At 40.0% G+C, this 24,786-nt stretch overlaps 1 protein-coding gene across 1 annotated transcript; it reads left to right on the forward strand.

Annotated features, from left to right (window-relative positions):
• Nucleotides 1–948: 948 nt before the first annotated feature.
• On the forward strand, nt 949–24,267 carry edaradd (EDAR-associated death domain). Its single transcript, XM_023430519.2, has 6 exons — nt 949–1,125; nt 8,884–8,942; nt 9,333–9,375; nt 9,836–9,909; nt 20,214–20,259; nt 22,408–24,267. The coding sequence occupies exons 1-6, from the start codon at nt 1,068–1,070 to the stop codon at nt 22,794–22,796; spliced, it is 669 nt and encodes a 222-aa protein (XP_023286287.1). The 5' UTR covers nt 949–1,067; the 3' UTR covers nt 22,797–24,267.
• Nucleotides 24,268–24,786: the final 519 nt, after the last annotated feature.

Raw genomic sequence — 24,786 nt, forward strand, 5'->3', positions numbered from 1 at the left:
TAAGTTCCTGCTACTTGTCAATATGCAGCTTCTTCCCAGAGCTCAACAGAAACTCCAATAATCGCACATTTGAATGCATAAGTGAAAACAAACAAGTTATTTTGTGAATTATATTTTATATCATCTCATCTTATAATATATTTACCTGTTCTGTTCATGATAAGCAATCAAATAAATGAATGGTGACTATTTTGACTCAAGGTAGGTTCTATGTTGGACACAAAACATTGCATAAATAAATAATACTATAATATTATTGTCAAACAATACATATTTTCAGAATACTATGTTTATTGAGACAAAAAACAAATGGTTAATTATTGAAATTTAATGTTTTTTTTAATATGTTGCAACATCTAAATTGTTACATTCAAGTAAATAGTGAATGATATGTCATGTGTGATCACCGTTCATTGGTCGGATTCATTAGCAGACAGATCTAAATGTAATATATATAAGTGTGGTTGGTCTCTGAGTAAGAAGTGTTGTAACCACCCCCAGTTTCCCCTATGGCCCGGATTCATTTTGCCATAAATATATGCTAATGTTGCTGTGTGTGTGCTGGAAGTGCAGTGTAACACAAACACTTTCACTATAACAACTTTATAAAGCAACATCATATTTACAGATTTACACACAATAGTGATCTACTACTTGCAATTATTAAACAACAGCATTATGCCTTTCACACTTTGTGTTAACCCTTTCAGCATTGTTAACATGAGGATCCGTCAGCACATAGGCTCACACTGTATTTGATTATAAATTAAAATTATTTATTGTTAGCGGACTGTTTCCTTAAAAACAGTAAACAGCTTCAGCTCGAGCACATTCAGATGTTAACGGCTTCGGAAACTGAGTTTTTTGAATTTTCTGTGGGGCCCGTGAAGGCACCAGTGATCCTGGTACCTTTTCATCACTGAGGTGTTTCATTGTGAGCCACCGCAGGGCTGGCGTCGGCGCCTCCTCTCAGCTCGGAGAGTCTCAGTGTATTTTCAGTCGTTCGCTGTTTACAGAGACTTAAACCTGATCCTGATCCTGATCCTGATCCTGATCCAGTCCTCTGCATGGGAGACCTCCTCGCGTCTAAGATGAGCAGTTTGCGGGCATGTAAAGGACCGTTTGGTGAGTACGGACATCTGAGTTTACTGCAGAGTGTGTTACAAGATTAACAGCTGGTTTGTTTTAATTAACACTGTCAAGTGTAATTGTGAGACCTCTTACATTCGTCGTGTTTAATTGTTGTTACTGTTTTAACAAACAACAAATACACACGTTTAACCATTTAAAAGGTTTTATTAGCTTGATAATAGATTTTTAACCCGTTTAAACGGATTAAATCACCGTTAGTATGGGGACACCATGTTTCCTGCTTAACTGTCTGTAACCACAATCTAAAGACTCCCTCACTCTAATGATGGAAAATCCCTCTGCCCAGTAAATGTCTCTTCATTCTGTGATACTGATTGGAAATGAATATTAACAGTAACATTAGTTACAACTGCAGCACCTTTAAAATCTCATTGTACTTATGAACAACTAGAATATTGAGTTATGACTTAACATAATGGGACCCTTTGTAGCCTACTGGTTTACAAGATGTAACTAATGTCTTATTATTGGTTAATGACTCATTTACTAATTCTTTCCAAGCAGTTAAGAATGGCATTTGGGTTGCCAGGTTTGGCTGGTGTTTATCTGAGGAAATAGGAAATTATTTATTAACCATTATGTAATCATTTAACTAATCCATTTAAGAAGATTGTCAGATTGCCTTCATACATATGAGTCATATAAACATGTGTTTGTCCACCACCTTCTGTTCCATTCTCACTTTCAGTGACAGTTGTTAACTAAAGAGAGTCACTCATCAAAGAGCCAACTTGACTGATTTCTGTAGTAAACATGAGTAAACATGAGTGTAGCGAAGCGCTTCACCTGTTCACTGTGACCGCGCTGAACACTCACCATCATGTTTACATCAAAGACACTTGGCTTTCCAACACCTGTGTGTGTGTGTCTGTGTGTGTGTGTACTGGTCACACAGATGTAAGATGTAATGTAATTGCCTTTAGATTCGGGTGTAACCAGCTTTTCCTGCCTGTAGTTACCGAAACCACTTTCACGCACACACACTGTATTTGACACAGGATAATGAACATGTGTTCAGTCACATTACAGGTTAACGGCTGTTTGCCTGCAATTCTGTATGATCCAATCACACACTGTAGTTGAGTAAATCTCTAAGATAAGCCAGGACGTGGAGCTTTAACAGTGTTTAAAATGGATGCTTTAAGTCGCTTCAGTCGTGTCTTTACAGACTTTAGTTACAAATTGATTGAATTCATTTTCTTTATTTGGACCAATATGGAAATGTTAATGCAACAGCATACATCCATCATTATTATCAAGTAACTAAGACTATGGCAAAGCTATCACTAATATGTGATTGTGGATTGTAAACCAATAGTAAATTTGGGTCATATCCCCCTGACGGGACGATCTCGCCCACATGTATTCAAGCGTATACTATGAAAGTGACAATAAATTGGATTCTGATTCACTACACTGATTGACTTTTTTTCTTTAATATCCAAATCGAGCAATGTCTGAACTACATAAGACCACAGATGCAGGTCTTAGTCAGACAGCCCACTATGACACATTCACACTGAGGGTAAGTGAAGTGTGGGTTTGCAGCTGTGACTCTGGTCATAGTGAGCCATTCAGATGTCACCTCTGTAGATTTTGGAAGGAACACAGTAAGATTAACCATTAACTCACAAAACGTCAGCTGTTTTAACACATCTCTGTAGGAACATCGCTGGTGCTGATGGAAAAACGTGACCTTCTCAGCGCAGTGGCTGGAGAGAGGGGGGGTTCAGTTTAAAGTTGATCTGTCTTCTGAAACCTGGAAAAAGATTTTCTCATCATATCAAGCTGTGGAGATAAATAATTATAAAAATAGTTATTTTTCTAGTTTGTGAGAATCTTTCACTGGTATTTCTGACTCCACCCCAATACAATGGAGGTAAATTGAATTTCATTTGTGGCACAAAGATACAGCATTATGTTTCTCCACACTGTGGATAATCTGCAGAGCACACTGTCAGCTGATTTCACAGCTCACGCTGGAACTATTTCTTGATAAACATCTTAAAAAACATCATCAGTATCCATCCACCCGGTATTTCTGTAGCAAGGGTTTCCAAACATGGTCAGTGAGCACTGGTTTTGGTTTTGGTCCCTGCATTTGCACTTGCACAGTGGCACCAAACCTGGCAACCCCACTGTTGACAACAAGCATAGGACAAAGTAGCCAAACGTGAAACCAAACATCATGTTTCTGTTTCTGTTGAAACACAGGTAGTTTCTTCATTAGTGAGCTTTAGAGGTGTTCGGTCAGTGACAGGCTGTTTCCCCCTGCTTTCAGTCCTGATGCTGAGCTAACCACATCATGATGTCTGCTCCTAAACTTACAATCAGCTAAAAGAAACTTCTTATCTTAGACTGAGAATGGAAGCAGGTAAGATCTTTAAGACTAAGGTCTGCACCTGTTCAGTTGTACAAGTGTGGTTTATGTGACTGATCGGAGAGAAATCTCATTTTAATTGGCCGATATGTCTATAAAGACGTAGTATGAGGATGAATATACCTATCTGATGTGCAGCGAATGAATATGCACACACCACCGTCTATCAGCAGAGAGTTTGTACTGGGTATGTGTATGTAGCTGCTTTCAGTCTAGACGCCACTGTGGACTGGGTGAGGTATTAGCATGTCATTCACCTCCATTCATGTGTAGAAACAAAACCATGACAAAGCAAACAGGCTGCTAAACAGGCTGCTCAGAGACTGCAAGACTGGGTGGTCAAAATGGAGAGAAGTAGGGTTCACCTGCATGGAATTATGGCCCTGAGCAATGTATTATGATGTGGTTTATATTTCATCTTTTGAACTTTATCCAGAGCGTGCAGTCACATGCCCCTGCATTCCCAGAGAGGATGAAACAATGCTCAACTGATCTGGGGTTTGACTTACACTTGGTAATTGGGTGACTGGCTCTAAGTCCTGATAATTAATTCACTGTATTGAAAGGAGAATACCACCCAGGGGTGCATTGTTCAGTTCTGTCCTGGTAGCAAATTAACTTCAAATCACGTAAACATTTTACATCTGCAGCAATTTATTCAAAAGTTCCACAACTGTTGAACTGGCTGATTTTCCCGCCTTCAAGCTGCCATGACTTTACATTCATTTCAATGGTATGTGCTCTTTGTGAGGCTTTTAGCGTCTGCTGCTGAAATGCACTGTTCAGACGTCTGAGGACATCACCCTGAACTCTGGGATGTTACAGTTATAGCAATTTTGTGACATTTGATAAACCAATTACAGTGGGTACGGAAAGTATTCAGACCCCTCTAACTCTTTGTTTCATTGCAGCCATTTGCTAAAATCAAAAAAGTTCATTTTATTTCTCCTTAATGTACACTCAGCAACCCATTTTGCCAGTCTTCCTTGCAGATCCTCTCCAGTTCTGTCAGGTTGGATGGTGAACGTTGGTGGACAGCCGTTTTCAGGTCTCTCCAGAGATGCTCAATTGGGTTTAGGTCAGGGCTCTGGCTGGGCCAGTCAAGAATGGTCACAGAATTGTTCCGAAGCCACTCCTTTGTTATTTTAGCTGTGTGCTTAGGGTCATTGTCTTGTTGGAAGGTGAACCTTCAGCCCAGTCTGAGGTCCTGAGCACTCTGGAAGAGGTTTTCTACCAGGATATCTCTGTACTTGGCAGCATTCATCTTTCCTTCAATTGCAACCAGTTGTCCGTCCCTGCAGCTGAAAAACACCCCCATAGCATGATGCTGCCGCCACCAACATGTTTCACTGCTTGTTTTCTCCACACATACCGCTTAGAATTAACGCCAAAAAGTTCAATGTTGGTCTTATCAGACCAGAGACTCTTATTTCTCATAGTCTGGGCGTCCTTCATGTGTTTTTTGGCAAACTCTATGCGGGCTTTCATATGTCTTGCACTGAGAGGCTTCCGTCGGGCCACTCTGCCATAAAGCCCCGACTGGTGGAGGGCTGCAGTGATAGTTGACTTTGTAGAACTTTCTCCCATCTCCCTGCTGCATCTCTGGAGCTCAGCCACTGTGATCTTTGGGTTCTTCTTTACCTCTCTCACCAAGGCTCTTCTCCCACGATTGCTCAGTTTGGCTGGACGGCCAGGTCTAGTAAGACTTCTGGTCGTCCCAAACTTCTTCCATTTAAGGATTATGGAGGCCACTGTGCTCTTAGGAACCTTGAGTGCTGCAGAAATTCTTTTGTAACCTTGGCCAGATCTGTGCCTTGCCACAATTCTGTCTCTGAGCTCCTTGGGCAGTTCCTTCGACCTCATGATTCTCATTTGCTTTGACATGCACTGTGAGCTGTAAGGTCTTATATAGACAGGTGTGTGCCTTTCCTAATCAAGTGCAATCAGTTTAATTAAACACAGCACAACTCCAATGAAGGAGTAGAACCATCTCAAGGAGGATCAGAAGAAATGGACAGTATGCGAGTTAAATATGAGTATCACAGCAAAGGGTGTGAATACTTATGACCATGTGATATTTCAGTTTTTCTTTTTCTACATTTCTGTTTTTTTTCTGTCAAGATGGGGTGCTGAGTGACATTAATGAGAAATAAAATGAACTTTTTTGATTTTAGCAAATGGCTGCAATGAAATAAAGAGTGAAAAATTTAAAGGGGTCTGAATACTTTTCGTACCCACTGTAATTAGTAGGGAAATTCATTGTCTGATCATTGAATAATTCAAATATTCATTTGCACCAAGAACTGCAATCTCTGTTTTGACCTAATTCAGTCTGGGGAAGTTTTAGGTTATTGAAGTTAGATCCAGTTTTAAAGAAAGTAAAGGGCCAATCACACCAGTGATTCTAGAAATTATATTCGCATCAGATCATGTTCAACATCAGAACTAGCATGCCCTTTATGTAATGAGGTGGATGGAAAGGAAGGGAGTTGTGGTTGAAGTGGTGGACGTGTGTGATGGAAACTTTCATACAGGAAACCAGAGCTCAAGTCTTGTCACACATTTTCAGTTAACATTTACTTTTGTAGGAACCATCACCAGTCTTTCCCAAACCTTAAACAGGATGTAGTTTCTATAGTAGCACGAGATCAGTTTGAAAATGTTGGCATTTTAGATATAAGTTTTGCAAAATCGTCCAATATTGACTTTCTTGTCTGACAATTAGCGTTTCAGGGTGAGCACTGATGAAGAATTGGGTGTCGTCTGCAAATGAAAATGGATAAATATGACGTCTAATAATAAGATATAAAAGCTGCAAAGTAGTGGACCCAGCAAAGAGACTCTCAATGTAGACTCTTCTTCTCTTTTTTTGTAATGAGGAGCTTTGAAGTGAGACAAAAAGCTGCTCCTAAAATAATTTAAAATTCATGTGTATTACATCTGATTCTGAGATGATTAGGACTGGGTGATTAAATTGATTCTATTTTTGATTACAGTTTTGGCTTCCAATGATTATGAAAACAAGATAATCAAGATAAAATGATTATTGTATCACATTCTGTTTCACAGCAGACTTCATCCCCTCTACAAAAACCATCCACTTCCTGGTTACGACATACGTTAGCAACGTATGTTGGAGTCTGTCATCTTGAGTAGTTTGCCAGTTCAAAGACTTTTTTATATATAGTCAGGAGAGACCATGTCTGTTTGGCTGCTATCCCAAGATCAGATATATTTTGTATTGCCGGAAAAACTACTCAGACACAATGCTCTTTGTTTTGAAACCTGTTTTTTATTTTATGTTTTTTCTTTTTTGGTAGTGCTTGATATTAGCTTACTAGCTAGCTAACTGGTTTTACCTCGTTTTTTTTTTTTAAAGTTCGATAAATGCGGGGTCTTTCCAAAGTCAATGAGTATTTGTGTTGAATAATCGTGATCTTAGTATTGATCTAAATAATTGTGATTATGATTTTTGCCATAATCACGCAGCCCTATTTAGAGGTTTAAACTGAGGAGACTCTGGAACCAGATGGAAATGGTGACGTACTTTGGAGACTAGTCAGTGATATAATGATGTCAGGCAGTCTGTTGTTAAACTGTTGAAAATACCAGGCTGATGGTTCAGGACGTCTGGCACCAGCCAACAAAGCTTTCCACAAATATTTGTACAAAAATGTTATTCTACATGAAAACTACAGGTGTATGCTCAGCGTGGCTTTTTTTTCCATATGAATTACTGATTCCATGCTCAAATATGGAATAACTAGCTACTTTCTAAAAATAGAGAGACAAAGTACAAAGTGCAACATGTCAACATTTCCTAGTAGTGTTGTGTAGGCTGGTCTACAGAAGCTGTGATGATGGGGATTTACCATTCATTTCCTCTCCAATGGATCACACACACTGTCACATCCTGTGGTCACTGCTGTGAAAAGGAACGAGTGAAAACGTTTAATCCCATAATGAGGAATACATAAGACTGGCAGACTGGACACCTGAAATACACACAATCCATTGTGTAGAAATGTAGAATTTCTGTCAGCCTGAGAGCATAGTATCACACACTGGAGAAATTTCAGAGCCACAGTCATGGTTCAGGGGAAATTATGTGTATTTTTGTTTGAGGAAGTGTCATTGTGATGCACATGTGCCCCCACAGTTGTGTGACTGTTGTGACAGGTGCTTGTGTCGGTGGGAGGCTTGTAAGAGGCTCTGATAATGGAAATGTTAAGAATAATGATCATCCTCACCTTTATCATTTTAACCTTTAATGACTGTAGTCAGACCACTGGATGTGAATGTGGCTGCACTTGTGCAGCAGATGTGAGTGATCACTAATTTGTTGAGCAGAACTATGATCATTTTAACCTGTTAGTCCAGGTGTAAACAGTTCTTTGTTTTGTCTTTGAGGATCAGAGATTCTCCTGTGGGAACATGAACATGTGCGTTTCCTAAAACGTTTTGTTTTTGACTTAACTGGCGGCTTACATCTGTGCTCTGTGTACAACATAATGTACAACAATTTAATCTTTATAAATACATGAATGTATACTCATTCATTTTTATCAGTCATTTTTTGAAAGGCTCAGTCATTTCATAAACAGCTGGGCGGAGTGGGCGCTGCTGAGCATTTGTTGGGATCTATTTTCGGCGGATGAATCCACGTGTTTCTGATAGCAGGAAGGAGGAAGTCGTGTTAGTGTTTGCGGCTGGTGATACTGTGATAACGTAACTGGAGTTTACACTGTGTGTTGGTTAAAGTGAGGCTACCATAAGTGTTTCCTGTGACGTACGGGCAGGTTAAACTCTCAGTGACCTGCACACACGACTGCTCTCTCTCAGGTGAACACACCTGAACACTTTATCCTAATTCTAGTTTCCCTTGAAAATGAAAGTTTCATCGTCACAGAGTGTAACCCAAGAAAGGCCCTTTGGATACAGTGGTATCCAGTGGGTATTTAGTGGAGTGAAAAGCTGCCTTTGTGCTGCTCTCTCAGCTCAAAATATTCCCTCTCACTACTGAGGGTATTTAATTTAAGAGTTTTCCATGTTGGTACTGAACAGTGTTTTCATTGTGTGTCTTTCATGCACGATCATAAGCTCATCCTCACACCGCCACGTTTCATTTGGCAGGACTGATGCAGCTTGAATAAAAATAGTCATGACATAAAGCGATATCATGAAAAAGTTCCTGCCCTCATGGACCCGTTGTCAAACTCACATACCAGCAACTGCTGGCTGGCTGGAGGATGTGGCTTTTCTGTGCATGTCTTAGGTTGGTAGGAAGTGGATGAGATGAGTGGAGTTGAGACATCTGTTCACAAACCTGAAGCCTCTTCCTTTTGTGACAGACGGAACCAGCTCTGAACCGGTGGAGGACACAGACACCACCAACTTCGTGGCAGAATTTGTGAGCACCTTTTATTTATTAACCCAGTTACATGTTTGCCTTGACTTGTCTTCTCTTCAGTTTGCTTTGTGCTGATTTCTTATTGTTCTTGTGTAGTCTCGCAGTAATCTGCTAAGAAATGTACCATAACTGAACACACTGTGCTGTGATTGCTAGAACCTGGGGGCTTATTGAGGAACAAGTCGTAGCAGGCTGTTCCCTCTCTGTGCACACAAGGTAGTAATTTTCCTCCACAGTCACAGACTACATCTTGATTGTTGAAGAGACTGAATATGAAGCTCCCACAAAGAAAGTTCACAGCAGATGAACTGGTGTTTCTCAAGTTTCTCATTTCAGCTTCCTTCATTTTACTATCTAATGTCATCATGTCTGTCCTTGTCTCTCCCACAGTCCCTGGAAGCCAATTATCCAGTGCAAGTGACAGATCCTCATGGTAAATAAGACAAATAAGTCAATTTTACACAGCACATATGGACACTCATATTTCTATCAGCATTCACTCATTCTGTTTCTTCTCAGATAAAAACTGATATTTAGATAATGGCAATAAATAATGGCCTGGTAACAGTACCTACCTACCGACTGACCGAATGAAAGCAAGCTGATTGGTTGATTCAAACAGAGATGAAAACAAATGTAAACATACTACATAAAAGTGTTAAAGAAAGTTGCACATAAATATATCTGAGCTCAGCTCTCTGTACAACTACAGCTTCAATACATCAGGACAAGAGTCAAACATGGAATGTGTTGTCTCTGATTCAAGCTGATAAATACTCTGCTGTTGATGTAAATCCAGACTTTACACTGTTGTTGAACTGTCCTCTGTTACTATGAGAAATGTTCTCAGTGTTAAATGTGTACCTGCAGTGTTTTTTGTCATGTGTCTGCAGCAGGTGCTGTGACGCTCCACCTGAGTTCCATGCCATCTGGATATCTGAGCCCCTCCTCAGACAGAATAAGACAGGTCAGTATCACCTATGATGCATGCACATGCATACCTTTGTTTGAAAAATTAGACCTCCATCGTCATCTTTTACAAAAACTCAAGTGTTTTACACGTCACTGAAAAAACACAGATTTACACAGAATTATGTTGTTGAACATTCACCAACAGCTATAGGGCTGCGAATATGTGATGTATGTATCATTGTAGCATTGGAGACTATTTTTTAAAGAATGCCCTATTGCAAAAATAATTCAAAGGATTCAGTGGTCTGACATGGCTGTGAAACATTTGGTAATAATGGGATAAATGATAAATGTAGTGTAACAGTAGCACAAATAAGAGGACAGTCATAAAGTTAGCAAACTGACTCAGAAATGTCATTACAGCTCTACTATCTGTCAATGGTATACTAATAATGTGTCACTCCGCCAAGGAACTAGACGACACCACGATTCGTTGTTACTGATGGATTTATTAATCTTCTGCACATCTAACGGCACCATCATCACCAACGCCCTCATCGTTGAACTAATTAAATACATAATGATGTACAAAATAATCACAATCCCATTACAACAGACTACAGAAACATAAATGTAAGCATACACAACGACACATAAGCATGTAAATAAACAAACCTCGCTGGCTGCACATGACCAAGAGGATGAATGGACCAAAAATAAATCTTAAAAACGGGCAGTGCATTACCTTTTTAACTTAAAACTGGAGAGGTTAGTCCAGAGACAGACAGACAGGAGTCCTGTAGAAGATAAGCGCCATGGACAGAAAAGACCAAACATTAGTTAAAGTTATAAAAGGTGGTCTAATCAGAAAAGAGAATGGGATCAAACATAACACCAAATGTTTTGGCTGTCAGACTGTGAAATCACCCACCTGTCAAGAGTTACTATTAACTGAATGAACTCAAAATAGTGCCCGTTGGGCCGGCCAACGACCAGTACCTCAGCTTTATGAGAATTTAGGAAACAATGTAACATCCAATTTTCCAGGCAGACCTCTAATTTATTAATCAGAGAATTATCAGACATATACAGTCAAGTATCGTCAGCATAGCAGCAGAAATTAATTTCATTACCACATATGGTTTGGCCAAGAGATGAAACATAAAGAGAGAAAACCAATGGGCCAAGAACAGAGCCCCTAGGTACTCCATATTTCACATCAGAAAATTTTGATACAGAACATATAACATATAAGAACATACAGGAAAACACCATGTTTTCCTTGTGGACCACAGTGTAATATAGGACATATATATTTAAGAACAATAAGTGGAACAAACAAAATAGTAAAACTGACTAGAAAATTCCTCGAGATATTTTGAATGTGCGTGCTGGTTGGTGCATATAATTCACTCCTCATGTTTCAATCTGTATAAAGGATGTTACTTTCAGTTTCATTCATGTCGTAGAGATTTATCCTGACACTGACCTCAGCCACTGCAAGTGTCCCTCAAAAAGCCTTTTGAAGCTGTCACAACTGGCCAAAATAACCTCACACTGATGGTTTCAAATCCAAATTTGCCCTTACAACCATAGCAAGACATGTATACACATATTGTGCATATACATCCCCATAAAGACGATAGCTTCTAAGAATAAACTTTTATAACCTACCTTACCTCTTACCTTTTTGAGACTCTTATTTTGAAAGTGTCTGTGCTTCTGTGTTTGGCAGTATAAATTGCATAAGGTTTTGTGCAACAGGGCCAATAATTCCCTCTTACCATGTTGAGACTTTTATTTTGACGGTTATTCAAAATTGTGGCGATGGTGTTTGTGTGTTTCTGTCAATATATATGTGTGTGTGTGTGTGTGTGTGTGTGTGTGTGTGTGTGTGTGTGTGTGCGCAAACGCGTGTGTGTTTTTGTGTGTGGGTCTTGCTGTGCGTGTGTATGCAGGGGTTAAATTGGGCCGGAGCCCTCCAGAACTGAGCTCCCCTCCTCACGCCCAAATCGAACCCAGCTGGAGCTGAGCTCCGTCTCCCTCAAAATCATATCATCATATCACACTTTAAATCCTCCAGTACCCCTAACAGCATATGGGCCTTGATGAGTATTTCTGTAGACTACAAAGAGAAATATCTGAGGTGATTTCTACGCCTAACCAATGTTAACAACGAGATAGGTGCTATCAATTATCAGATGCCATCAGATGCTTCAGGCACATAGTCTCTAACAGTGCAAATATCACCATCTGACATTCAGTCAAATCGTTTTGCTCCACGATAAGTTTTCAACTGTTCATCTGTGAGTTAGCTAACATCTTGAGTATTTACTGAGCTGTGTTTCCTTGGTGAGCTAGATATGTTCTCTCCCCTCCCTTTTGTTATCTGGACATTACAATTAGAGAAACAAAAATACAGTTCGAAATCGGAGCATGAAAAACTCATTCATAACTGATAATGTCGTAGACACTGAAAGACAAGGCCAAGCAGCAGCTACTTCTTCAGACCATCGGGGCAAAGTCAGAAATCTTTTATCTATAATTTATTCCCATACTGCTGCTCCATGCGCACACAGGCAGGTGTGTGAGTGAGTTACAGTGACAGTCTAGTTCTTTGTTTCTCATGATTGATGATAACAGCTTTTTAGGTTACTATGACTATACAAGATCATGAATATAATTGTGCCTCAGTATTGTTTTATAGTAATTATGTGCCTGCAATGCAATAGCATTGAAGGCATATCCTGCATGCTTACTCGACTTATTCATCTTCTATATCTAAATTTCGGCGCGTAACTTCTGCAGTTTTGAGAAAACACAGACAATATACATATCAGTATGTGCGGTTCAATCGGTAATGGTGTGCTATGACTTTTCTTAGCGATTTGAGTAACCATAGTGAAGTAAATGTCAATAAAAGGTGAAGAAATTACCAAAGAAAATGAATGGGAAAATATCTTCAAAATGACCAAGCCCAGCCCTCTACTGCTGCATCATACTTCAACATAGAAAAATGGTTGAAACAGTTCACAAGACTTGAGACTCTTTTGGGTTAAATCGGTATTTTGACTCCTATTACAGTTTACACAAAATCACAGTTTACGTTTTGTGTAATTTTTACACCATTTCAGACTTTATATGGGTGTGTATTGCACGGAATGTTCAGAGCTAGAGTTGATGACATCACAGCTAGAGTGGGAGAAGCTCTAGAACTCCTCTGAAAAAATTCAGTTTAACTCGTCCTTCTGGCCACATATTTCAGTCTTCACACATCATGGCTTCCTCAGTAGTAGACAAATTTATGCTGTTTCATAGAAAGTGTCTACCTAAGCACAGAGACTTACAAAATTTGAACAGTGAGCCTCAAAGTGATGGGAGTACCCTCCACCTCTCCCATTGACTGCAATACAAATTCAGGAGCTGATTTCAGAAGAAAAACAGATGTGTTGCTTATTTGTAACTCGCTACTGTGTCCACATTTTTGGCTCTACAAACACCAAAGCAGGATATTCAGTGCACGGAGGTCTTGTGTGGGTCATGGTCTGCTCATGCTTCTGATAAGAGTTACCATTTTTTCAGAAATATCAGTTCTTTGAGAGGCTTGCCGAGCCAAAATCTCACTTAGCTCTGTGTCAGCTCTGTTTTCCTGCCAGACACGGGTGTTGAAACAGCTCATCAAGAGACTCTAGATCTGTGTGATGTTTATAAACACACACACACACACACACACACACACACACACACACACACACACACACACACATACTACTAACACAGTATGGAGAAATGGACAAAGCTGATTCTTAATGGCTAATAATTAACACTTACCGTTATCACTCTCAAGTATGAGAGCATCTATAAGGCAAATCAGCAGTGTATATGTGTGTGTGTTCATGTTTTTCTATGATTGTGAGGACAATTTCGTTAAGAACAGATTTTTGTACACATATATGTACACACATACTGACAGACACACAAACCAGCTCCACCTTTGGATATTCAACTTATAAAAAAAATCATTATTTTGGCATCTGATTTTTCAAAACACACAATTAATATAAGCTGCTTTTTCAACCTTTTTAGAATTGTGGTGAGGTGATCTTTTCAATAGGACTTGTAGATATCCCTCTAATATCCCATTTTCAAACACAAGTTTCTTCTTAAAAGCTGTTGACTGCCCAGAGAGACGGAGGGGATTGTATGTGTGTGTTTCTCTCATCTGCCTGGTGGCTGCAGTTGCCAGTGGCAACCAGTGTCTCAGCAAGTGCTACTCAGCAGGTGTTCTGGGCAGAAATGGGCAAAACTGATTCTGATGGTTAATTAGGCTCATTAATTCTTACCACGTTCAACGGCAGAGAAGCAAAACACGGGTGTTTTTCCACCGCTGGAGACAGCTCTGGGCAAGTAAAGAGATGCAGTTTGACGCCGAGCTGCAACTTTTCTTTTAGACTGGTGAGTAACATCTAATGTTGGTCTGTAGCGAAAAGTATCATTAGTGCAAATGACAAACCGTACACACAAGCACTTGAAGTGGCATACATGTGTGATTGATGATGTCGACAGACGTTTAAGAGATGTAGTACAATTTAGCCTGTTCCTGTGGCTGCTGTCTAGGTAGATGCATCAGTAACTTTTCTTTTACAAGTAAGACAGAGACTGTTTGATCCCAAACCAGAAGCCTAATACTGTATTTATTTTAGCATATTCATATCTATCCTTACTATTTATTATACACACACACAACAGACCTAGCATGTTTGAATATAAAGAACTTGTATAATCTAAACTAATTGTCCTATCACATGTTTGTCTGTATCAGGACCAGAATTCCAGTCCAGCCTTCCCCAGTGATGGACCAGCACCTGCTTTTTCTTCTGAGTCTGACCTCATCAATCATCGACAACCACATTACAGTAACACCTTGGAGTATTATTCCTGCACAGAACACATATTGTCTGTACTGTGATCTTTTGCACATCCTGCTCAGCAGGAGTTTTGTCAACACTTTTGTACATAGTTTTTTTCATTGTTTTATTTTTTCTAATATGTGTATCTATGTATATTTATCATTTTGACTGTTGCAGTTTTTTACCTTTTTATTGTTATTTCCTGTTAACCCATTTATACCGGATGCTGCGTAGCGCAACATTGAGTCTCCTGCCGGCTGCTGCATAGCGCAGCATTGTTGATTCCTCATCATTTTCATATATATTATACATAGATATATTTATACATATTTTACATATTTATATGCTGCATGCATCATGAAAATTAGGAATCGAGGAATCAACAATGCTGCGCTACGCAGCAGCCGGCAGGAGACTCAATGCTACGCAGCAATCGGCGGGAGGGACAATGTTGCGCTACGCAGCATCCGGTATAAATGGGTTAACATGTTTATTGTAGGCTGCACCAAACACCAAGCCAAATATCTTGTAAGTTAAAACCTACCTGGCAATAAACCTTATTTTCTGATTCTGCCTTTGTGATGATGTCATCATCTCTTCCTCATACTGCTGTAGCCTGACACCCATGTGTCATGCAGTATCCCCTTGCCTCCATTTGTTTCAGTGATATCACCACTTTTAACTATCAACAATGAATGCACATATTAATAATAAATCATAAGGAACATGGGGAAAACAACAACATGATTAACTGGACAGGGGTGAAGAGGTGAAATGCTGCCCCCTATGGAAGTGGAGCAAGTAGCACGATCTAACACATTATACCTTTAACTCAGATGTGAGAGCAAATATAAGGTCAATCAACACTGTGTATTTGCTTGTACTTGTGTATTCGTGTTGATGTGTGGTTCTCTGCGTGTGTGTACATGTCTTTCTATAATTGTGAGGACAATCGTGGTTAAAAACCATTGTTGTTGGTCCTGACCATTTCAAAGGGCTGTTTGAAGGTTAAGCTTTGGCAGTTCCCAACACCATGCACACACATATATTGAAAGACACACAAACAGCATCACCACCATATGGATATGGATATGCATATGGATAATGCACCACATTACTTTTTTGATATTCACCTTCAAAATATGAGTCTCAACCAGGTAAAAAGAACTTACTAGAGGTTCTGCTGGGCAGCAATACTGCTACACACAAATACACACACACAGGTACACACATATATATTGACAGAAACACAAAAAGACCATCTCCACAATTTTGATTAACCTTCAAAATAAAAGTCTCAACATGGTAAAAGGGAATTATTGGCTCTGTTGCACAAAACTTTATGCAATTTATACTGCCAAACATAGAAGCACAGACACTTTCAAAATAAGAGTCTCAAAACAGTAAGAGTTAAGGTAGGTAATTAAAGTTTGATCTTAGAAGCTGTTGTCTGTATGGGGATATAGTGGCAGATCAACCTCTGTTAGGGCATGTACATGTGTGTATACATGTCTTGCTATGGTTGTGAGGACAAATTTGTGTTTGAAAACATCAGTGTGAGGTTATTTTGGCCAGTTGTGACAGCTTCAAAAGGCTTTTTGAGGGACACCTAGAGTAACTGAGGTAAGTGTCAGGATAAGTCTCTACGACATGAATGAAACTGAAAGTAAATCCTTTGTACAGATTGAAATGTGACTCTAACCCTAACCCTAACCCTAATCTCACCAAGGAACATTCACATTCAAAATTTCTCCTGGAATTTTCTAGTTATATATTTTTCAAAAAAGCTTTCTGTGTGTGATGCCATCCACTCTAACTCTGAATATTCCGTGCAATACACACCCATTATAAAATCTGAAACGGTCTAAACATGACACAAAACGTCAAGTACGATTTTGTGAAAACCATAATAGTTTGTACGCAGCAGTATAGCTCCAAAGAGGACTGGGTTTGGTTATTTTGAAGATGTCTTCGTTCTCTCAGGGAAGTTTTTCACAGGACTCTGTGCAGGCCAGTCAAGTTCATCCACACCAAACTCTGTCATCCATGTCTTTATGGACCTTGCTTTGTGCACTGGTCCACAGTCATGTTGGAACAGGAAGGGGCCATCCCCAAACTGTTCCCACAAAGTTGGGAGCATGGAATTGTCCAAAATCTCTTGGTATGCTGAAGCATTCAGAGTTCCTTTCATTGGAACTAAGGGGCCAAGCCCAGCTCCTGAAAAACAACCCCACACCATAATCCCCCCTCCACCAAACTTTACACTTGGCACAATGCAGTCAGACAAGTACCGTTCTCCTGGCAACCGCCAAACCCAGACTCGTCCATCAGATCGCCAGATGGTGAAGTGCGATTCGTCACTCCAGAGAACGCATCCTGCTCTAGAGTCCAGTGGCGGCGCGCTTTACACCCCTGCATCCGACACTTTGCATTGCACTTAGTGATGTTTGCTTTGATGCAGTTGCTCGGCCATGGAAACCCATTCCATGAAGCTCTCTACGCACTGTTCTTGAGCTGATCTGAAGGCCACATGAAGTTTGGAGGTCTGTAGCGATTGACTCTGCAGAAAGTTGGCGACGTCTGCACACTATGCGCCTCAGCAGCCGCTGACCCTGCTCCGTCATTTAACGTGGCCTACCACTTCATGGCTGAGTTGCTGTCGTTCCCAATCACTTCCACTTTGTTATAATACCACTGACAGTTGACTGTGGAATATTCAGGAGCGAGGAAATTTCACGACTGGACTTGTTGCATAGGTGGCATCCTATCATAGTACCACGCTGCAATTCCTGAGAGCGACCCATTCTTTCACAAATGTTTGTAGAAACACTCTACATGCCTTGGTGCTTGATTTTATACACCTGTGGCCATGGAAGTGATTGGAACACCTGATTTCAATTATTTGGATGGGTGAGTGAATACTTTTGGCAATATAGTGTAGGTTCAAACAGTGAGCTGCTAGTTGCCATGTAAATGGGTCTGTCAGGTCTCATCCCTGGGTTTATTAAGTTCAGTGTAGTCGCAGTGTTTCTGGTTTTACAACACCATGCTGGACAGGTGTTAGGTGTGTTTATAGTGTCTGTGATCTGAAAGACATTACAGCAGGAAAAGGGGCGAAAATCTGCGGGTTGTGTTGTGTTTACATCAATGCAGATTGGTGCTTGAGCTCGATAAATATAAATACCTGTGTCTATTGCAGAGTCATTTGACCCAGGAGTGAATGGTGATTGAACCCTTTTCCACTGCTGACAAAAGCCTGATGTTAGCAGGTCTTAGTGGGTTTTTTGACCAGTGGAAAAGGGGCTATAGTCAGTCGTATTCAAAGGGCCCTGCAATCGCAGTCCAGCCACAAAATGAACGTAGCAGGTACACCACACAGTCTTAATAAAAGGAATGAGCACACTTGGACAGATTATGAGAAAACGGACCCCTTGGTACAGACACATAAAAGGCCCCAGACGTATGATGCAACAAGCTTTGCACACCTGGATTTGGGGATTTTCCGCCATACTTCTCTGCAGATCCTCTCCAGCTCTGTCAGGCTCCACAGGCAGTTCCTTTAACCTCAAGGTATTAAGTCATATGGGGTATTAGGTGTAGATTGTGGATCAGTTTAACTGCTGAACTGTGAGGCACAAAACAGAATTGGCAGAAACACAAAGGCAAGAAGTAAAAACAACAACCGACACATGAGGTGATAGATTTCTTAATAAAACAGGAAATCCAGGGAATGCCAGAGTAACAATCAGCACAGAGGAAGGAAGAGCTCGGCCCAAAACATGCCTGTATTAAATTGTATGTACCTTTAATCCTTTACCTATAATTGATTACCAGATTTGTGTAGGTGTTGCCTATTTCCCCTATTTTCCCATAAACTGCCATTGTGCCTATCAAGCAAAAGAGGCTTTGTTTTTGCCATACATGAAACCACAGCACCATCATTCATTTAAAGGACCACAACTCTGTGGTCATGTGATCACATAATCCATCCTTTTACACATATCCATGGGGCATTCTCCAAAAATGTGACCACCATTAATCAGTCAGTAGCCACCATCATTGCTTTGTGTATCAAAATGCACATTTTCTATGATTAAAACTACCAAATGTAAAGAATTACATTCGATCTTGGCTGAGTTGCACACTCTGAGTGCTTTCTAACTGAAGCTGTGAGCACACAGGATGTGGTCAAGTCCCACTGAACTGGGAGGTGCAGCTGTGAACTTTGCTAATAACAGAGCAGAAGCACAGAGGTTAGAGAGAGTGTTCACGTCATTCTCTATTATGCTAACATGCTTTCTGAAAGACAACAGTGTTGAACATAAATGTACAGTATAAGGAGCAGGCAGCATGTGGGACTGATAGGGGTAGTTCCTTCATTCTCTGTCGGCTCTTAATGTAATGTAGCATTCAGCACAGCTTCTGTTGAGACATGTTGAACTTGCAGAAGCCAGTAAAAAAAAGTCCGGCACCTGCCACAACCAAAGTAGTGAAAAACAAAGTGGGGAGGGACACAGCTGGGGTTCAAAACATGTCCAACATAGGCCCTGTTCAGACCTGCATTAACATGCATCTTCAGTGATCCGATCACAAGTGGTCATCTCTCAGTACGTTGTTCACACCTGAATTTAAAAAAGTCTCCAGTGACCACTTGTGATAAGATCTCACTTCCTGCTTTATTTTTGTGTTGTTGTTTTCAGCCAATCAGACAGAGAAGTCTGTTGTTAATGTGATTGTGTGTGTGTGTGTGTGTGTGTGTGTGTGTGTGTGTGTGTGTGTGTGCGTGCGTGTGTGTGTGCGCGCATGAGAGAGAGGGAGAGAGTGAGAAAGAGAGAGGTACAGAGGATTTGAGTGAATTGTTGCTCTGCTCACAGCTCTACAGTGAAATAAAGTTTTATCCATTTGAAATAGTAAAATATTCTCAGTTCATTATAAACTGTGTTGGGACTAATCAGACTGTGTCAGAGGGTGTCAGTAGAGTAGGCGGTCCTTCACTGTGGCCCAGGACACATCCACATTCAATAGTAATAACTTTTCATTAAGTGTCATAATCACATCAAACTTTGGTTTGTGACTAATTACCTGCAAAACTAATGACATTTCCATCATCCTCAGCTATACTTTGTCTTTATTGCTTATTAGTAAACACACCTGCTAAACATCAGTATGTTAGCATTGTCATCATGTGCATGTTAGCATGCTGGAATTAGCATTTAGCTCAAGCACAGCTGTAAAGTTAGCCAAATCATTTCCCAGCAAATAAACTCTATCATGATATACTATGTATATCATGTGTATCATGAAATAAATTTACATCGCTGATGTTGAAAATACCGAAACATGAGAGGAGCTGACTGAGAAAATGACCAATACACTGGATGTGATATAACTAATAAGTGATGATAATTGTCTTGTGAGTAATTTTTGTTTGTGTTTTTCTGTGTTACAGCCAGTTGAAGATGAAGAATGCACCTGCCCAACATCTACTTCACCAGGTAAACTGATTCTGATAACGAGAGGAAAATAATCACTGACTCATTCTGCATCAAAATTGCATTATTTCTTTTTACCCTAATATATTAACATGAATATTTGCAGCCTTGTTGAGGCTAAAGGGTATTTTATTTTGAAAATTCAATGACTGTGTGAACACAGGAACATAATGTTATGGATGTGACAGTGACTTGCAGCACAGACAGATAAGAGACCTGGGGAAATAGCTCAGCAGATATTTCTGGAAATCTTTCAAATGTGGATACAAGTACTAAACTTGACAAAAATCCTCCTTGAGTATAACTTTTTTGATTAAAAAAAACGTTAGCTACTCAACAATTCAAAATGGCCACCATTTCCAAGATGGCTGACATTTCTGCCAAGTAAATGTCTTTTTTGCAATTGATTCACCCACAATTTTCCCATGTGAATGATGACAGTGTCAAATCAAAGAGGTTGACAACATAGAAGGTGAGATTTAGTGCCCTGTAAACATGAAACCTGTGAAAATTTTAACAGTTTACCTACATTTTACAAATTAAAAGTCTTGCTGAATTAGAACAATCATGCCGAGTGACAGCCCAAAAACCTCGTCAGCATAAAAATGATTATAATTATGTGCCTGCAATGCAATAGCATTGAAGCTATATGTAATTATTCTGCATACTTATTATGTGCCTGCAGTGCAATAGCATTGAAGCCATATGTTATTATTCTGCATACTTATTAGTGTGAATACTGAGGCACTACTTCAGCATACTTTCACTGCAGACTTCATTTAAACTTTAAAATGTTTTACAAGACTTTCAGCTATTGAACTTGTATTAAACTTTTTGTACAGTTATTAAATTATCACAGTTTTAGTTTCATGCTTTTTTCAGATCATTTTAGAGTTTATAATGGGTGTGTATTGCACGGAATGTTCAGGGCTAGAGTGGATCACATCATCCCATTCAACCTCAATTTTACAAGTTCTGCTTTTAATCCTCAGCAATTGCTTGAGTTACTTCAGTATTGCTTGAGCTACTTAAGCATTACTTCAGCAGTTGCATCAGCTTCTTCAGCATTACTTCAGCAATTGCTTGAGCTACGTCAGCATTGCATTAGCAATCTGATTCAGCTCTCAGCATTCACACGAAATTCTACCCAAACAATATATATATATATATATATCACCGCGTGCGGTAGATCAGAAATGGTTTGCTATGACTTTTCCTTTTCTTATACTAACCATGGCAACATAAATGGCAATAAAAGGCAAATAAATTCCCATAGTGAAAGAATGTGGAGACGTCTTGGACAGAATATACAGAGCTACAGTGGATGACATCATTGCTATAGTGGGAGAAGCTCTAGAACTCCTCTGAAAAGATTCTGTTTAACTCGTCCTTACGGCCACATATTTCAGTCTTCGAACATCAGGGCTTCCTCAGTAGTAGAAGAAATTGTCCTGTTTCATAGAATGTGTCTACCTAATCACAGAGACTTACAGAATTTAAACATGAGCTTCAATGCAATGAGCGTTCCCTCCACCTCTCCCATTGACTGCAATACAAATTCAGGAGCTCATTTCCTGTGAAATGTAGAAGTAAGATTTTTTTGTAACTCGCTCCGATGTCAACATTTTTGGCTCTACAAACACCAAAGCCAGATATGCAGTGCACGGAGGTCTTTTGCCGGTCGTGGTCCGCTCATGGTTCTAATAGGAGCTACTGTGACTTCACTAATAGCAGTCATTCGAGAGGCTCAGTTAACAGATTCCTTGATCGCTGTAATATTTACAAACACTACCACACACACACTGCCACACACACACACAGGCAGAAAGCTTTTTACAAGTTAGTGCTCATTGAGAGAGGTTACAGTTCAGACTGGACAGTACAACAGTAAATACAGCAGCAGACATATTGAATTTACTTTGAGCTTTGAGCTACAGGAACTGTTCAACCATCATAGTGGCTCTCCCATAGACTGCAATACAAATTCAGAAGCTGATAGCAAACAGCATGTCTCAGGTCTCAGCATGTGCTACTAATGCAGTATCTGGGCAGAAATATTTATACCATTTTAAATTTGTTGTTGATGTACTGTAATTTGTGATGCACATGTTCTCTTATGCTAACTCCATCTTCCTGCATCTCTGAGCTCAGACTACCCCAAAGAACTGCAGCTATTAAACAGCCCCTGTGAAAAGTGTTGCTTCCCAGCTCCACCCCCCAAGATCAGCGACCTCATGAACGACAAAGATCTGCTGGACTTACTGCGACTCAAACTGGATCCAAACCACTGCACCATCAAAAACTGGAAGAACTTTGCAAGTCGCTGGGGGATGAGCTATGACGAACTGACCCTGCTGGAGCACCGGACCCAGGGCTCGTTGTCCCACAGCCCCACCCAGGAGTTCCTGCTGCGCTACAACGAGAAAACGGTCACTGAGCTCACTGAACTTTGCCGCATCTACCAGCGCATTGACGTACTGCGACTACTGCAGAGCTGGATAGAGAAGGACTGGCCATCTCGGTGGCAACAGACTCAGTGACCAGTTTGACTATATGTGTATTTATCTTTCTGTCAGGTTTCTACTTGTTAGGATTTTCTTCCTCTTCCCTGAGCTTGGGCACATGTCACCACATTTTTAGTAGCTTAAAAAAGGTCTTAAAAAAGGTAAAACATTGACTTACAACAGGAAACTTCCTGTGGAGAATGGCAGCATCATTGGGTGCAAGTTGCACAGTATCTCACAGACAGTTTAGCACTTACTCACATTCTACTGGTCTGTTGCTCCAGACTGAAACATCTCAACCAGTACACAGATCTCCATGAACAATTGTGCAGATCTCCATGGTGACTGGATCCATCCTCTTCATCTAGCAGGACTAAATTGTCAGCAACATGTACTTTACACATTGGTACAGAATTCATTGCAGACATTCATGGTTCTCAGACTATGACTCTGTTGATGTTTTTGAGGTGAACAACTCGGATGGTTTCTATGAAATGTAGTAAACACTCTCATGTCCTTCTCTGGATGAGGAAAATGTCAGGAGATCACCACATTTTTGACGTGGTGATCTCCTGACATTTTCTTTAATCATCAGGTCAAAGTTTTAATGTGTTCAGCACTTTGGTTTATGACCAAACACCTGAACCACTGACAGTCAGATCATCATCATCTGTTCTTTGTGTTTAGTGCTAATTTGCAAATGTTAGCATGCTAACACACTAAACTAAGAAAGTGAATATGGTAACATTATGCCTATTAAACATCCATCGTCGTGTTAGCATTGTCATCACATGCATTTTAGCATGCTGACCTTAGCATGTAGCTCAAAGCAGCACTGTGTTTAAGCCAAGTGCATAGGTTTGGTTTCAACATTAATCTATGGTTTATTAACATAAACATAAAAACTACACAAAGTAACAGATTAAAGACTACAGGAAAGTTAACTTACTTATTAGGAAATTACTTGTTAATGGAAAAGTATTATTAATCTAATAATGTAAGGCTGGTGACGTTAGAATTATCTAATATGACTTCACTCTAAACAGTGAGTTCACTCAATTATTGGTAGGATATGTCCCTACCGTCCATATGCAAACCTACGCCCGTAGGTTTTGGTGCCAGGGAGCAGGGCTCCAACAGTTTGGTAATGTCCTGATCTTGACATTGGTTCTGCTCGTCTGTGTGGTGTTTTAGTGGCAACTCAAGAGCATTTGGAAACAGGTGGGAGGTTCATTCAAATGAAGCAGTGCAAAGCAAGTTGTTGGTTTTTAGTGGGAAATGGGCCTTAGACTGTAACTGAGAATTGAAGCCACAGAACCACATCTGTTTCTAACACGTCACTTCAGGCCAGTCTGGTGATTTTATCAAGAGCAAACACGGCAATGCTTTTTTTTATCTCATCACTCCACAGCCAGCAGAGGCATTTAAACATTGTTTACTGTGTTTGAAGCTGGAACATTTGTAAATCTGCATTTATCTATAATAAATATGAATGATTCTTCCAGTATCTGTAGCTGCTTCATACTGTACGAAAAGCTTCTCCTGTTGATTCAATCACTGCACACACACCTGTCCACACCTGTCCACTGTGTGCGCAAGTCACCTGGCTAACTCCATAATGTACTACATACATCAGATGTGCCCATCATGACTCAGTACTCTGGTGTTTACAGCAGCTCATCTGTCCTGTGTCAATGCTCCTTTCTAACTTTATTTTGAGCAAAGTTAGCATTTTATGTTTTATTCCTGAACCGCATTTCAGCACAAATGTTGTGGTGCATTTTACAATATGATGTGACTAATTATAACATGAGATGGTAGAAATGAAACTGAAAAAGTGTCCGACTGATGTGATCATAGAATCTAATAACAGTTGACACCCCTGTTTCTGGCTGCAGGTTTGAGAACCAGACAACAGCATAATTTCCAATAGAAGCCACTTTCCATTCATTGAAATGCTGTCATGCCTAACTGTGATTGGCTGAGCTATTTCAGAGATCAGGGGTGTGACTTTATTAATCACCAC

Source organism: Seriola lalandi, unplaced genomic scaffold, assembly GCF_002814215.2.
Source record: "Seriola lalandi dorsalis isolate HSWRI2012SDOR001 ecotype SW California unplaced genomic scaffold, Sedor1 jcf7180002054907, whole genome shotgun sequence".
In the NCBI taxonomy this organism is placed as follows: Eukaryota; Metazoa; Chordata; class Actinopteri; order Carangiformes; family Carangidae; genus Seriola; species Seriola lalandi.

Coding starts and splice junctions, on each gene's coding strand:
- edaradd (XM_023430519.2), top strand. CDS start 1,068: ATGGGAGACCTCCTCGCGTCTAAGATGAGCAGTTTGCGGGCATGTAAA. Junction 8,943..9,332: donor CCAACTTCGTGGCAGAATTT/GTGAGCACCTTT, acceptor TCTCTCCCACAG/TCCCTGGAAGCCAATTATCC. Junction 9,910..20,213: donor CCTCAGACAGAATAAGACAG/GTCAGTATCACC, acceptor TCTGTGTTACAG/CCAGTTGAAGATGAAGAATG.